The sequence below is a fragment of the Crocodylus porosus genome, unplaced genomic scaffold (genome assembly GCF_001723895.1).
Source record: "Crocodylus porosus isolate Cpor-Errol unplaced genomic scaffold, CroPor_comp1, whole genome shotgun sequence".
Lineage (NCBI taxonomy): Eukaryota > Metazoa > Chordata > Crocodylia > Crocodylidae > Crocodylus > Crocodylus porosus.
In genome coordinates, this window is record NW_017728948.1 from 46,721,958 (window position 1) to 46,738,283 (window position 16,326).

The window sequence follows — 16,326 nt, forward strand, 5'->3', positions numbered from 1 at the left end:
TGTTTCTATTGGTATAATATTTCTAATACAGCATACAATGTATATATGAAAAAACTATGGTAATTTTATAAAATATTAAATTATATGGAATCCCAAAGGATTGGAATAAATGCAGGCTTTTTTCCTCCAGTGAACCTGACTACTAATGTTCTTTTTCAGTCTTGCCAGTTAATTAGCAATGATATTTAATTGCTCAGCAACTGAAAGGTGTTAAGTCTCATGAGCAGCCAGATAACGTCTGCATTATGTCATTGCAAAATTCAGTTTTCCTGCACCAACTGGCTCATTTTTTATTCTCTATTTTAAGAGCTACCATATCTTAATATCTTGCTTAGAATGAAGAGATCTTCTCTGTCACCAAAATGTGCCTCTAACTCAGATATAGAGATTATGGGCAGAACTAGTAGTGACACTTCTGACTGCAGAATACTTTTTGTTATAAGACCCTGTTTTCCATTGCTTAATACGTTGCCAGGGTTTAATAATTCCATTTGAAAATGTTGCCTGTCTCAAGCTGAAATACTTTTGGAAAGTTTTGGTTGATGGCTACTGCCAATCAATATTCCATTACCTCAACTGGTGGAGGTCTGTGCTTTGTCTCTAAAGGTTTAACTCTGCCAATGAGCCATATTGCAGAGGTTCAGTTGCCCTGCATACATTTAGACCCTAGAGGAGCCGCCAGATTCAGGTGACTTTTGTAAGGAAGGAAGGATTCAAAATCTACCCTTAAAATAGAACAATGAAGTTAGAGGAAGTGACCAGGCTACTGCCCCATGGGCTGTCACTACTCAAGATGCAGAACTTGTTATCCCTCTACTTCTTTACTTGAGAATCCCATGAGAATCCTTCTCAAAGTTTCCTCGTGCAGCTTTCTAATTAGGAAAGATGGCTTTTGAAGTGATCTGGATTACTGGCTTATGGTTTTATCATATCTTTTCAAAGTATTTTTTACCTTTCGAAATTGATCATGTGCAATTCCAGTGAGGGAACAGAGGATTTGCACAGTGTAGGGATAAATAAAATGCTTTAGTCTTTGCCTTTTTTAAAATCAGAGATTTTGGCAAATTCATTATCAAGCTTCAAATGCTTTGAGCAGGGGTTGAACTAAATGACTTTCTTAACCCCATTCCAACTCTGCTTTTCTGTGATTCTATAATAGGAGGTAGGTTACTCTAGATACATTAGCTAGAAAAATATAAAATGTAACTTAGTCAAATCCTTTACATCCTAGTAAAACATAAATTAATAAGCATTACAAAAACGGAATGAAATGTACATTCCTCTCCAACTCTAGATATTCTCTAATTTTTATTTCATTTATTTAGGCTACACAAAAGTTAATATAAACAATAATAGATGGTGATGAACATTTAGAAGATGCATATTTAGGAGAGGAAGTGACAGCTTAATAACTCAAAATTAAAGTAGCATATACTGTTCATGCATTCAGTCTCCAGTCGTTTGTTTCCAGCTTGACTCAAAGAAATGTCAATCGAATGCATTACAAAGAGGAAGAAAGTACTGTCCTCTGGAAATAAATACTGTTTGCTAGCTTTTTTATTTCTTTGAAACACTGCAATTGTTCTCAACAGGACTCCTTAATAGAAGAAACTGAACCAGCCAACCAAAAATGTGAAACTGATTCTAGAAGGCCAGAAATCATTAATCTAGAGAATACTTCTCCAGGTTTGTTGCTGCAAAACTGCTTTTGTCTGGTGACATCTCTTTCAGTTCCATTGTGTTGTGCATTTCTTTGTTACCGCAGTGGTCAGGATAAGTGTCTTCACAGTGACATCTAGAGGTATCATGAGAAAATGCAAAGATTATATTTGGTTTAGATTTATTATATTGTTTTCAGATTTGCCTGATGCCTTTTATGCCTGTAACTTATTTATATGAATGATCAGTATGGAAGTGCAGTATCTAACATGGAAAACTAAAATTAGTAGTAAGGCAATAACAATTCCAGTTTTTAAAAAAAATAGATGTATGTTCAAGACATTGAAAAAAGATAAAAGGGAATGTTTAGAAACTTTTGAAGCCCGTTTAGTCAGGGCTATATAAATAGAAGTGTATAGAATCAATAGTGCTCCATGGACTTTTGACCTTACTTTATGGCCTGTCATATGATTCCTGATCAGGAAAAAGTAAAATGCTTGTAAAATTGATTTTATTTCAGAGTAAGTTAAAATTAATTTAAAAGTTACAGTGCTATTTTCCCTCAGTCTTTAAAAAAAAAAAAAAAAAAAAAGACATTCGAGCATCTTCTGTTTACTGCTACTTCATAATAAAATGATGTTCCAATTTTTAAAATGTGCCTATCAATTTATCTCTGTACATGTACATGTACATAAAAACATATGAGATGCTTGTCAGCAATTAGAATATAAATATATGACTCCCATCCTTCAGGTAAAAAGAAAGCCTTATTCTTTAAACATATTTTTAGAGATGGATTTTTAAAAATGCAGTATTTATTTTAAAACTGGCCTATTAACTTCTTTTTTTAACTTGAATTTAACACCTGTTATATGAACCATAGAAATTGCCTCCTTGAAAGAGTGTCTTTATTTGATTGGGGGTGGAGTTTAAAAAATCTGGCATTTTAAATTCAAGGATGTTTTATATGCAAAGGAATATGGTAGTAGAGCTTTTTCACCATATCCTAAGAGTTAGCAGTTTAGAGTTCCAATGGAAGAAGCATGTTTTGCCCTCCCTTGAAAACCCTCTGCCTCCAGCTCCTGCATTTTCCAATTCAGGGACTGTGAGTTAGTGCTTATTTGCTCTTTTCAGCTGCTTTGGCCATACAAAGGGAGGGAAAGAGCCAGACCAATGTTTCAGTTAGGTAAACCACAGGATGGTAGTAGGTTATAAGTAAATAGTGACATCTTTAATTGCATCAGCAGCCCTCCTAATGTCTGCAGTGCACTGGAGCAATGCTTCAATAACTGCGCAAACAGAAAGCCCATTTCTGTAACAGAAGTTTTCAGTAGTAATCCAGTGAAATGCGTAGTTAGCCAGTCTAGAGGTCACAAAAGCCAAGTGTAACTGCCAAAGTCCACATATGAGAGAAAGATGGTCATACCAAGTATAATAGAAAAAAACGTTAAGACTTTGGGAGTGATATTCAAAATGATGTGCTGCCTTGAGGGATAAGCAACATCTCCCTGCTATATTTCCTACATCCTTTACCCAAACTACAAGCCTCAAGGTTGCCTTATGGGAAATGAGCTTCAGCCATCATATTTGCATCTGTTCAAGTCTGTCTCTGAGCAAAGCACTGGAAATCAAAGAAAGTACACTATCTTGTTTTAGTAGAAAAAATAGGGAGACCTGGAGTGACATCCATTCCTCACAGAGAGACAGACGGCATTGCAGTATTAACTTCCATGTTTGAAGGAATACGTTCTGTTTGCCCTGACAAGATTGGTTAAGCACTAGTGATCAGGTGTTGGGTCCACCTACATAGTCAGTGCGATTTAAAAGGAGGGTTCAAGCTGAATTTTGTCTTAACTCGGCAGTGTTTACATAATTGGATTTTCTTTTAATTTTTTTTAATTTCAGAAGGAAGTAAATATTTGTGATTCCTGTGTGTGTATTAGGTTCAGACTATAATCAATTCAAGGCAACTGTTACTTGTGCTAGCCCTGCTATGATCAGTGTGGAGTTTCCTCCTCCTACCCAGTCCGAGGATGCTGCTTCAAAAGATAAAGACCTGAAGAAACCCAAGAGAGAACAGCAGAAAGAAGCAGAAGACCTGGTCACACAGGAGGTACAAAAGACCATTATGGAGAGACAAGTGTAGAGAAGGACCTGACAGGCAATGCTTTCAGTGTGCTAACAATCTTAATGTTATCTAATAACAAAGTTAGGAGTTTGTTCATTGAAAGTTTGCTTTCAGTAATCCAAAAACAAGATGTTAAACTCTTCTTGAGCACCTGAAAGTGAAAAACTTTATTTAAAAAACCAAAGGGCATGTCTTGCAAAGGGTGAATATACTCACTGTTGTGAATCTTCCGTAGCTTATATGATTGGCATAAGAGATGTTATGCTCATGGAAAATAGTGTAGCTTCACCACACCCACTTCTTTCTCTAAATTCAGTGTCTGTGTGCCAGATTTGCAGGATACAACTCTTACAGGCAGATTCTGCTATCTTTATAATAGCAGAGAGTCCCTTTCCAGAAAGAATCCTCCACGCAAAGAGCAGACTGGAGAATCTGATCCGTGGGCCATATGTTTCTAGGTCTCTGCCACATGCTACATATATTATGCAATTAACTGGTTAATTGTACAATACATTTAGACCAGCTACACATACAAAGTAATTAGCATAATGATGTTTATCTATAAAAAGAGCCAACCAGCTACAAAGTTAGTGCTTGAAAATGTATAACAACTGTATAGCTGGTTTTTATCGAGGTCTAATTTGAATATGTGGCAGGGCCCTAAGAGGAGGGAAACTAGTGTGTGCAAAGTATGTAAACAGAGAAGCTCGTTTTAAAACTGTCTTGAAATGTGGAGTGACTACATATAGCTGAGGTGATAGTTGGCTTTGTGCTGAGGAAATGTACATCTATGTCAGTCCTAGAATAGTATGGTAAAATGCAGATGCTTTGCAGGGTTAAGTCCCTACCTCCCTGCGAAGATGACTGTTTGCAAATTAACTGGGGATTTACCTAGCCACAGCAGACTGCTCCACAGGACTGCTGAGGTGCTCTAGCTTTTTGCTGCAGCTTTTTATTTCAAAGGGTGCTGTTGCTTCAAGCAGTTGCATGGGACCATCAAGTTGCTCCAGATGAGTGGAGAAGCAATGCTGTTAGAAGTAAAAACAACTGGGTGTTTCTCCTAAATTTGGCAACCTGCTATGAATTGTTTTGAGAGCCATTTCAATTAAAATTATTTGGGTTCCCCTGCGGCACCTTTAATATTCGGAAGACTTCTAGTATCACATGGGAGGCAGCAAAGAACCAAAAAAAGGTCTCCACAATTTAAATAGAACATTGCTTTGGTGCAGGTTTTCTAAGTTTTTGTTTTTCTCCTCAGTCTTAATAAAAAAAATAAGCTAAAAATTTCATGTGGTGGAACTAGACATTCATCACATGCATGATATTTATACATTGTTGTCTGTTCCTAAATGTTTGGACAGATGGGGAAGCCAAAGACTCTAATACAAGAAGGAAGTATCATATTTCCATTTTTGAAGAAATTGCCTGAGACTAGCCAAGCTACTTTGCAGAATTCTGAGCAACAAGGTAAGCAAAAGAAAAGGGTATTTCTGTAGTTGCATAGAATGAAATTGGGCAGTAATTGGAAACTCGCTAGAGGGTAAAAAGAAAAATAACCTAATGTTGAATCTACAAATAAAATATAGGTCCTTTGAGCTGGAGTTTTTGAAAGGGAAATGATCATTTTTCAAGTTACAACTGAACAAGTACTGTTAGGACAGTGTTCTGTGGGCACTGTCAGTAATCTTAACTACTACCTCAAAAATGTGGCGCGCATCAGGAAGTCCAGCATGGTGTTATCTAATGAATCTAATTTATGTATAGCTGATATTAAGTTAAAAGGTCTAATATGTTCAAGGCTATTATGTTTTACCAGTACTGCTGCTTCAAGCTGAGGAATATGGCTTAGTAATTTGTTTTCGTGGCAATTAAAATTTTGGAGCTAAATTCTGTTCTTAGCTGTTTATATGCAGCTGTCCTTACAGCTAACATGTGCCATGTATGTGCACAGAAGCTAAAGTAGAAACTAAAATGTATAAGACTTGGGAGATATTTCAGAAATGAAGTAACTCAAGTGTTTACTAAACAAGAAGGCAGTTCAGAAATCATGTAGGTGACTGGAGATATTTTTTATTCTTTCAGTTATGCTGAAATGCTTGATTTGCTCTAGTGCACACAGAATGGTGCTGAAAGTCACCATGCAAAAAAAAAATGTGAGTGAGTGAAAACCTAACAAACACTTTGAATTAAGAAAAGAGATTCAGGAGCAGACTTCCTTAATTACATTCTAATGTATTAGAGGTGTGTTGGGTAAAATTAGATGAAGTATATCCCAACAATGACTTTTAATTCTACTTCAGTTTAGCTGGAAACCCTCTTAATGAGGATGATTCTGCTTTGAGCGGGGGGTTAAACTAGATGACCCCTTGAGATCCTTTCCAATCCTAATTTTTTTGAAGTTATTTCATTGGGAAACTGATTTTAACCTAGCTGTAACCAGCCTTTTAAGTGATTCATTTTATTAAAAAGCCCTTCTGTCACTTAAGTGAGTTCACATCTAGAAGGTGGACGATTTTCTCTTCATAGTGGTGTTTCTTGTTTCTGTTTTGCCGCCCGCTCTAGAATCACCTACCTGTGCCAGTGTTCCGCTTAAGGTTCGGAACTCCTGGCGACGCTCACAGTTTTTCTCCCGGTCAGGTAAATGATGCACGGAGAGTAGCTGCAACCTTTCCGCTGCCCTAAGTAGTAGGTGTCTTAAAATGTGGGTTGGGGTAAAAGCTAATGGTCACTGGTACTGATTTCCACTTTCTGCTTCAATAGAAAGTGCCTGTTCCTCTTGTACAGCTGGAAAAGAGCTGTTAAACTATACATGAATATAATACTTTGGTTTCAGATACCAAAAGAATATCGTTTGCCTTTATATGTTTTCCTTTGTATCTGTTTTTTTTAACAGTTTATTTCAAAGGCATTGGTTCTCTTGGTAACTGTGGCTCTTGAGTAGTGTATAATTTTGATGCCTCTTCCTTGGCTCTGCTTTTTCTTTCCCCACATTAAACAGCGAAAGATAAAAGTAAATTAAATCTGATAACACTCTATATCCAGACACTGCTAATGCCTGTGGCCAAAAAGTAGCTGCCATTAGCTAGTGATAGATTAGATCCTGATCTTGATGCGCTGCTCATTTCTAGCCATATCAGAAATGCTTTTGCTGGTGAAGGGTGCAGGGTCTACTTTTCTGATCTATTTTATCACATATTTTCTTTGCAGTTGGTTGTGGGGCAAGTCTTGTTATTAAATTGGCCTGAAACCTTGTATCTTTTTCTGCAGATATGTTTTGATCTTTAGCTCACGTTAAGAAAAGGTATATTTGAGGGTTTTAATATTTGAGGAGTTAAGTTTAGTTTTTGTTTTCCAGCTGATTCTGCTAATGGAGACAAATCAAATGTAAGTAGTTTTTTTCATTATTCCGAATGTCAGAATATTAGTATAATCAGTATAAGAGGCAAGGATTTTTGTGAGTGATATATTTTAGTTGACTGTCTGCACTTCTGGGATAGATTTAGATAAGCTTTTGAATGCAGGGCTTTCTTTTTCAGCATATGTTCAGTATAGAGATTTGCACTAGAAGTTTTTAAGAGGAGGGTGAATAGACATCTCCCAGGCTTCTCTCTGGTTTAGGTATAATAACACCTGCATCTATGTCAGGGATATTGGATTACACTCTTAAGGCCTTTTCCAGCCCTATGATTTAGTTATTATGTTTGCAGCTAAACCATCTCAAAGTACTCTCAAGTAGGAATAATGAAACTCAGTTCCTTTGACTGAAGGAAAATAACTATGACCCAAATACTTCAGACCTTTAAACAAATATGGAGGCAAATTCTGTCTTCAATTAATTAGTAATTAATTTTACTAATATTAGTAAGATTACAGTAGTCTAAACTGGGAGTTGAAGTTTCCCCCTGTTAAGGAGAAATGTTATTATACAAGATTGTGATGCAAATAACCTTGGTCTTACAAAGGCTTAAGTATGCTCAGTTTTAACACTGAGAATTCCCATTCATTTTGTGAATGGGTCTGTGTGTCTTTCTGAACATTGCCTTGATTTAACTTGCATAGAAACTATGGACAGGAAATGATTGTTAGGTGAAAATCCATTATCCCTCAAAGATACCTGTATATATTAAAACACAGTGTAGCCTGTATTCCTTATACTATTCATAATGGAAAAGTGGACTGTATCTTTTCCCATTTGAGGAAGTACCTGATATGTGGCTCTAGGAGAAGAGGATATCACGTAAAATGTCAACTGTAGGACTCAATTTCCTTTTTAAAGGAAAATAAATATTTAATATCATACTATATGATACAATGGATTCTTGATCTGATTAGGTCCTGTGTTTTGTCTCAGTATAAATAATATCATAAACCAAAACTTGTATATTATTATTTTTGGCAGAGATGTAAATATATCATCTGTAGGAACAAATACATTATTTATTTTGATGCTTGTGGCATTGGGACTATTCCAAGGGAGAATAAGGTGTTGGTGATTTTCTTTACTATGCTGATGTACTTTTGCATCAGCAACTGTAGAAAATGTCACAAGTTCTGCAGCTATTCTTATTATCTTTAGAATTTCTTCCAGTCCATACCTCTTTTTCCAATATGGTTTGACTGTTCCTTGCTGTGGAGAAAAATAAATTGTTTTGCAAATACATTTGAACATGGTGCAAAAAAATAATTCTAAATTGATGAGGAAAATAAGAATAACTACCCATAGTCAGCTAACCATAGCTATAATAAATAATCTGAAATCTCCTTGTAGGTTAACTTGTTCATTTTGCTTGTTAGAGTAGGCAAAGTGACTGCATTGTGCAGCTTTTTATGATTGTATCGTAACATTTGTATATTCTAATAATCGCATTCAATTTCTATAAGCATTTCAATTTCTGGTCCTGGGATCCAGAAGAGGAGCGAAAACGACAGGAAAGATGGCAGCATGAACAGGAACGTTTGCTTCAGGTACTGAGACTGCAAATTTTTTTCCCATTGTTGTTCAGTTGTATTTCATTTCGATTGGGCTTGTCCAACATGTGGCCCTCCAAGCTGTTTTCTGAGGCCTGAAGCACTGCGACAGGAAACGAAAGTAAACACTGTACTTTCGTTTTGCGGAGGGTGATGTGATACCGCTTCCTGTGAGGTCTTTGAATATGACTCACTGCTCCACTGGGTGATTAAAGTTCATGATCCAGCCCCACATTCAAAAAGGTTGGACACCGCTGACTTAGATTGTCATTTTCCTCATTACTTGAGCAGTTCAGGTCATTATATGACTCTGTTAAAATATTCAGATTTGAGTATGTAATATGAATCAAATAAGCTTAAATTGCTTGGATGAACATGGAGCTGGTTGTGAATTTTTCAACAGACCCTTTCTTCAGTAGAAACTTCTGATGTGTCAAAACTAAAACTTACTACAGAAACTTAACACAGAAATGTGAAAAGAAAATAATAGTGAAATTAGGCAGGTATTAAGACTGTGGTGATGGATAATAATATTTCATAATAGATGAGAATGAATGAATTGTGGCTGTTTCTTGATTTTCTTTTTTTTTTATACTTGGTATATTTTTCTTTCTGCAATGTTTTCTATTCCAGAAATTAAGTCATCCTCAGAACGCATCCCATAGCCTACATGGGGACCAAACTGAAAGTAAATCAATTTCTTAAGATGTTGCAAAGAAAGTTAGGTGGAAACGGTGTAACTTTGCCACTTCCCTGTGTGTAGAAATGGTGTAACTTTGCCAAAGCATTTTAAATAGCTCTTCAAAAGATTATAGTCTGATTCAGAACACACACAGGGCTGAGGGATTCTATTCTTAAGGAATAATCCCATCCAAGAAGAAAATAAACTACTCAGCTAATCATCATCTTATCCACTTCAGACTTTTATACATTGCCTATTTATCTTATAAGCCTACATGGGTTTTCATCTTTCATTAAATTGTACTGGCAGTAACTTACCTTTATCAGATTAGTGGCAAAGCTAATATCTACAAAGTCCAGTTAAATTCCTTCACTAGTTTAGCCAAATGATTAATGCAAAATCCATGTTTAAAATATACTGGACTGTTTTGGTAGCTTATAAGAACTCTACCTTAACAAAGTATGACTTTTTCTAAATTGCTGTAAACAAATTTCATGTCCAACAGCTACTAATATTTGGAAACCTCTAACTAATCAAACTTTGTATCACATGTTAAATGTTCCTGGTGTTTTACAGTAAGGTTGAGAGTACTAAACAAAATGGGAGCCAAGGTGTGGATGAGAATGTTGGGGATAGGGAGAGAAAAGAAATTTTCTATCTTGGAGGGGTGTTTCAGGTTCTTATTCTCACATGGCATGCTGTATGTCTGATGAACAAGATTTCTACTTGTTCCCTTTCACTGATGCATGGAATGTATCACAACGTTTAAATCCTAGCAGTCTGTTCTTCAACTGAAGCAGATTGAATTCCCTATGCTGTATGAATTTTCCTGTTGAAGTGACTGAGCTGAAATTCTTTACAGGAGCGGTACCAGAAAGAGCAAGACAAGCTGAAAGAAGAATGGGAAAAAGCTCAGAAAGAAGTTGAAGAGGAGGAGCGTAGATACTATGAGGAGGTAAAATGTGCCAAAACATCGGGTTCAGAAATAATTCTGCAGCTTCAGTACAGGGGAGTTTTACTTTTTTTTTTCCCCCTTTTTGCTCTTAGAAGGGTTGCTTGGGGCTGAATCTGTAAAGGGACTTAAGTGTTCAGTACAGCATTTAGATGCCTAAGTCCAACTTTTAGGCACCCCTGAGATCCTCAGAGCTCTACTGAACTGCCAGGTAATCCTAAACATGGCTAAACTCTCTAGGACCTCAATGCCTCTAAATGCCTACATTTCTGCCTCTGAATATCCACAAAGCTGGCTTAGTCATAACAGCAGCATACAGTTCAACACTCAGGTCATACCCAAGCTCTGGCAAGATTCTCCAACTAGCTGTGGCCTGCCTTTCTGAACCACAGGGTCAGCTTCAGTAAGCATTTTCATGCAGTAGGTAGACATAACCTACATTAGATACAGCCGGATGAAGGGAATGCCCTTAGGCCCAATTAGTTGAGGGGATAGAGTTCTCACCAAGAGATTGATGCTGGTTCCGATCTCTCCTTCTGAGTGTAACTGAAGCAAGAACTTGGATCCAGATTTCCCACCTCCAAACCGAGTGCTTTAATAACAAGGTTATTTTGGGGGGGGGGGTGTCTTTCAGTTTATCCTGTTGAAACTATTATATTTGCATAATATACTTAAGTATTCAGTGGGTCTGAAAGAGATGAAAAATGACTATAGCCTGCTGTTTTTAGTCCCTGGTCACCCAGTAATGGATTAGGGGGGAGCTGGTGTGGTTGCACTTGTTTGCTGCTGAGAGTTCTAGTCACAGCCACTTGGATACATGCAGTGCCACACACCCTTACCCCGCCCCTCCCCTCCTTTTAGTGTGCTGGACCTGTTGCTACAGTAGCCCAATGATAAATGTGTTTGAGTAGCGGAAGATAGGGGTTCAAATATCAGCTCCAAGATAGGCAAAGGTGGAATTTGATCCGGGCCTCCCATGTTAATGCTGAGTGCTTTAGACACTGGACCCAAAAGGCTGTCCACCATCACCTTCTCTTTCTACTTTTGATGGAAAAAAAAGTGGTTGGCATGGTTTGTTGTTGGACCACACTGGCTTTTGGAATGGGGCTTAAGCACCACCCCATACCCCCTTCCTCAGCATTTCCTACTTGCTTGCTACTGGCTTTTAAAGATCCTTTTCTTGTCTTAAGGCTGTGAGTTGTACAAGGCAACAGGGAGTTAAGAAATACATTACTCAGTATTGTGATTCCTACATCCCATCATGGATTTTATCTCTAGAAATAAGTCATCTGTGATACTAAGTCATCTGTGAGAGAACATCTTGACAGTGGAAAAGTTGGAATCTCTCTGTTGTATAAATTTAAAAAAGAAAAAAAAAGGATTGGTGTCCTTGTTTTTCCTGTGTGCCCATCTCCTTCTGTTTTCCTACTCCAGTGAGCCTGGAAAAGCTTAGTTTCCTAAGTTATTGACACTGGTTATATGTTTCTAATAATCTTTTTGTGTATTCTTGTGGGTAATTTTAATATCCCATGGGCAGTGCTTGAATAGTATCATCTTCGTGATCTTGATGAGAAGCAAATTGTAATGATGGTTAAGCATTACTTAAATAGCATATGCTTACCTGCAGGCAGTTTTCTAGGAAGACTGTGATATAGGGATTAAGGAAGGGGGAAGCAGAAAAATAGACTTTGGGCCACATTCCCAATATGAATCTATAGGTCAATGAATGTGCCTTTGCTGATTTACTACTCTTTGTTATCTTGGTATTTGTAGTGATGTAATGAGATGCTTACAGAGAAAGCTGAGGGCAAACACAACATTGAAAGGAATAATTTCAATTAATTCTATGCTAATAATAACTCTATTCCATTTAAAGAATGGATTAGAAAATAGGACACAAAAGATAGTGCTGTACCTCAGCTGGAATACTGTGTCCAGTTCTGGTCAACCTATCTCAAGAAAGATACGGTACAAGTAAAAGGGGATCAGAGGATATATAACTCTGTATTAGAACTCCTTGCCATTACATATTAAGCTTAGACTTGCATGCTGTGGACTTTTAAGGACTTTTAAGGATCAGATTGTTAACCTCAGCTGACATCTAGGTACCTAACACTATACTTCTGTTTTTGATGTTTGTAACCATTATTCTTTTTGAGAAGTATGATGTTTGACTCCTTCCTCTTCCACCCCCACATCTTCAACTAGGAGCGCAAAATAATTGAAGATACTGTAGTTCCATTCACCATTTCTTCAAGCTGTACAGAGCCCCTCTCTACTTCTTCCTCCATCACCGAAGGAAGTGGAATAATGGTGAGTTTCTTATGGAACTAGAGTCAGAACTAGGAGTTAGCTTTGCCTTTGCTAATGCATTTTTGTTATCTTAGCATATAGAGTTAGCTAATTCACTAGAGGATTTTAGCAGATGGATTAAGGAGAAAAAGGTAGTCAGCCATCTTAGTCTGATGTCAGGCAGAAGACAAGGTAGAGGTACCTGACTAAGTTAGACCATGGTTTATATGCAGGAATGATTTCCCTCATAATTTCCAAGTTCAGTACCATCACATTAATTGTTTTAAGGAGGTTCTGACTAAATCCAAGGTCAATATCAGTAAGGTCAAATGCTTCTTCTCTTTCATATATTATAGTTTATTTGCTTTCACAATAATTTATTTAATGTATTATGGATTCAGTATGTTTGGGGTTGGACTTTTGTTACTGCATGTTCTGAATACGAGTTGAGGGAAAGATCCTTGATATTTCTCTTTTCTAGAATGTGACAGAATTGAGTAATTCTCAAGAGGAAGACAAACAGAAAGAAGTTACAAGACAGAAGAAGACACTTTGGGAGCAGGATGATGCATCATCACTAAAAAACAAAGAGAATGACTTCTGGCAGGAAAAGAAGAGGTGAGGGTTAAGTCATGGAGTTTTTTAGGCAAATGGACCTATTTTTAGTGTTGCCATTGGGGTGCATGACAGAACTGTGGTGTTGTATGCCATGCTTAAATTGGGTGCATGCAGTTGCTCTGAGCTTCTCTTCCTAAACACATGTTCACCCTCATCTGAAGTCAGGTTTCAGCAGGAGGAGTTGGAGGATGCAGGTGGCCAGGGCCTCAATCTTGCCTGCATGGCTTTACATGGCACTGCAAAGGAGCTGAATGAGTTTGCACAAGAACCTGTGGTGGGTGCTGCAGGACCTGCCAGTGTTGCTGCATCAGGAGCCTCAGGATGTGCAGATGGCAGGGATCCACTTCAGTCTGGAAATGTAATTGACAACCTTTGACAGTGGAAATTGACCAGGCATATTGTGTCTCTCCATTCCCAGCACAAGCAGAGGAAGTCACAGTAGATGTTGGTCCCTGGGCAGCCAGCCAGTTGGTGTCTTTCTCTGTACTTAGCAGTCCTCAGGAACCTCTGGAGATGGAAGCCCCAACAAAGCATGCTGGAATCACTGCACACCTGCCCTCTGGCTGCAGGGCAGTATAGTGCATGCTTTCCCCAAGATCTGTGGCTCCCCAGACAACTGGGCAGATCATCTGTCCTTCCCTTAGTGATTTTAGTGGTTTTGTACCAGTTCAGAACAAGGTGTAGTTTTTAGATAAAGATACTAATGTTAATGATGAAATAATGTATTAGGCATATTTCTGTATTTCTAGCCTTAATTACCAATCTTTTGAAGTTGAGCCAAGCAATTAAGTGTAAAAATGTAGATTCACTTAAGAATCCGGTCTTCAGCCTTGAATAAGTATGGTTCTTAGTTAATGGCCCATCTGCAGATGAACCAAGATAAGCTCTTCTTTAAAACTTTTTCTTAAAACCTAGGGTAGAGGTCCTTTTTGCTAACAGGCTGGCAAGAAACCGGTCAGACTTCAGAATATATTAAGTTTAAAATTCATTTATTTTTAGTGCAGATACTAAAATTAGCATATTGAGCTGAGTCAGAGCAGCCTCACCTGGCTGGGGGGTAGCCTTCCAGCCCAGAGCTGCTCCCTGCAGTTTAACATGCTGCAGAGAGGCTGCCTGGGGCACAAGAGTGCTTCAGTGTGGGCCTAGCTGGCAGGCAGTTCCTGCACTAAAGCAGCCTCATCCCAGCCAGCCAGGGCAGTGTCTGCACATGCACTGCTGTGGAGTTTTTTAGGCTGGAGTAAATAAGTTTACTCCAGCCTAATGGGAGCACACATGTAGATACACAATGTTTACTGAACAGCTAATTCGTCTACTGCACAGTAAATATCTCATGTAGACGCTCGTAGAATGTTGTATATCCTGATTTCCCAGAATTAGATATTAGAAAGGATCTCCCACTTACTTATGACTACTTTGACAGAGAACCAGAATGAAAATGCCCTGCCAGCTCATAAGAGCTCTACTGCTAAACTAACCAGATAGTTTGGCAAAGAACAGGACCCAGTACTGATAAGCCATTGCTTTCTCAAAGACACAGATTGCTTAAAGGCTGAAAAGTTACTCAAAGAATATGATGGTAGCTGTTACTTTGTCCAAGAGGCTGTCTTCCTCACTGCTGCTACAGTAGTCCCTGTAGTGCCCTGTATGTGGTAGTATCTCAGGCTGGCAAGTAGAGTTAACCTAGAGTACCATCTCAGTTTTTTGTTAATACGTAATTATTACCCACATCAATATATCATTGCTAACAGTTACGAATGACATATTTGTCAAGCACAGTAGGTCTACTTTCAAAAGCATAGTCATTAAATTATAGTTGGAACTCCTCCTAGATTTGTGTATATGGTGAGATTTGTTTGTGTTAGCAGCATAAATAAAGTGCTCGCAGGACATCCAGAGACCATTCTTCAGAGAGAAAGTGAGCAGGATCACCAGGTGTCCATGATGGAATGCAGCTCATCCTCCAGACTAAATCTGCCATTAACTCATGGTAAGCATCAAAATTAATATTTCAGAGACCTCAAACATTGCTTGCATATTTCAGAAATCTTTTTCATGGAACTTTCATGGATTTGTAGAGTAACATCATAAAAAATCTTAGTGAAATTAGATTATTTCAAAATATGCAATTTTGCTACTGTTTATCACTTCAAGGGTCAAACTTTCCTTAGGTTTGAGGGATTTTTTTGTTTTACTTTGTATTTTCTTTTTGTTGATTGTTTTATGTAAAGTAAGATAAATAATTTTAGGTAAGATCTGGATCCTTGTTCTTACAAACCATGAAAGAACAAGCACTTAAGCTCCAACCAAGAAGCTAAAATATAAGACACATGCACAGTTCTATCTAAAGCAGCAATTCTCAACCAGGGTGCTGTGGCACCCTCGTGTGCTTTGAGATTCATTCAGCGGTGCACCACAGGGTGCCATACAATGTTAGCACTGCTAAGCGTGCAGTCAGGATTAACAAAATAAACCCAGAGATTTCAAATAGGAATCCAAAGTGTTAAAAATAATCTGATCTGTTGTGGCCTTTCTGAGTTCTTTACAATAGAATTATTGCTCTATTATTTTTCCATAGAAAAAAATAATGAAAACTAGGAGCCTGAACTTTCTAAGGGTGCCTTGAGCCTAACGAGGGATGCTTTGTATCTTAAAAGAAAAAAGAGAGAGAACCAATGTTCTAAAGTATATCCTTTCAGTATCCAGTAAAATTGCAAAAAATAGGTCAGTTCTCATTAGTGGATATGTTTCTGACTGTACACTCGGCCTCATCACCAACCTCACTAACAATTTGAAAACGTCTGTTATTATTCAAGAGCCATCATGTTTCCTTACCTTTGGAGTTCAGGGCTGTCTTCTGATTAAATTTTCCTGCCACACTTTCAGGTTCTTACAACTGCGAGATGTTCAGCCCTAAGTCCTTTGTTTGGAAGCTGATAGACTCTTAATTGTTTTATAGAAGTCTGGGGCTCCAACTTCCCCTCATACCCCAGCCTTACACAACCTTGATGTTAATAATAGGTATAGTCC

The 16,326-nt window shown here is 37.8% G+C and overlaps 1 protein-coding gene across 1 annotated transcript in view; it reads left to right on the top strand.

Annotated features, from left to right (window-relative positions):
- Positions 1–16,326, top strand: part of LIMCH1 (LIM and calponin homology domains 1) — a 279,812-nt gene that overhangs the window by 243,753 nt on the left and 19,733 nt on the right. The window contains exons 20-28 of the mRNA XM_019552844.1: positions 1,593–1,686; positions 3,603–3,772; positions 5,149–5,254; positions 7,143–7,171; positions 8,669–8,752; positions 10,300–10,392; positions 12,598–12,702; positions 13,163–13,299; positions 15,165–15,286. Coding sequence (XP_019408389.1) covers positions 1,593–1,686; positions 3,603–3,772; positions 5,149–5,254; positions 7,143–7,171; positions 8,669–8,752; positions 10,300–10,392; positions 12,598–12,702; positions 13,163–13,299; positions 15,165–15,286 — 940 coding nt within the window. The remainder of the gene's footprint in view (positions 1–1,592; positions 1,687–3,602; positions 3,773–5,148; positions 5,255–7,142; positions 7,172–8,668; positions 8,753–10,299; positions 10,393–12,597; positions 12,703–13,162; positions 13,300–15,164; positions 15,287–16,326) is intronic.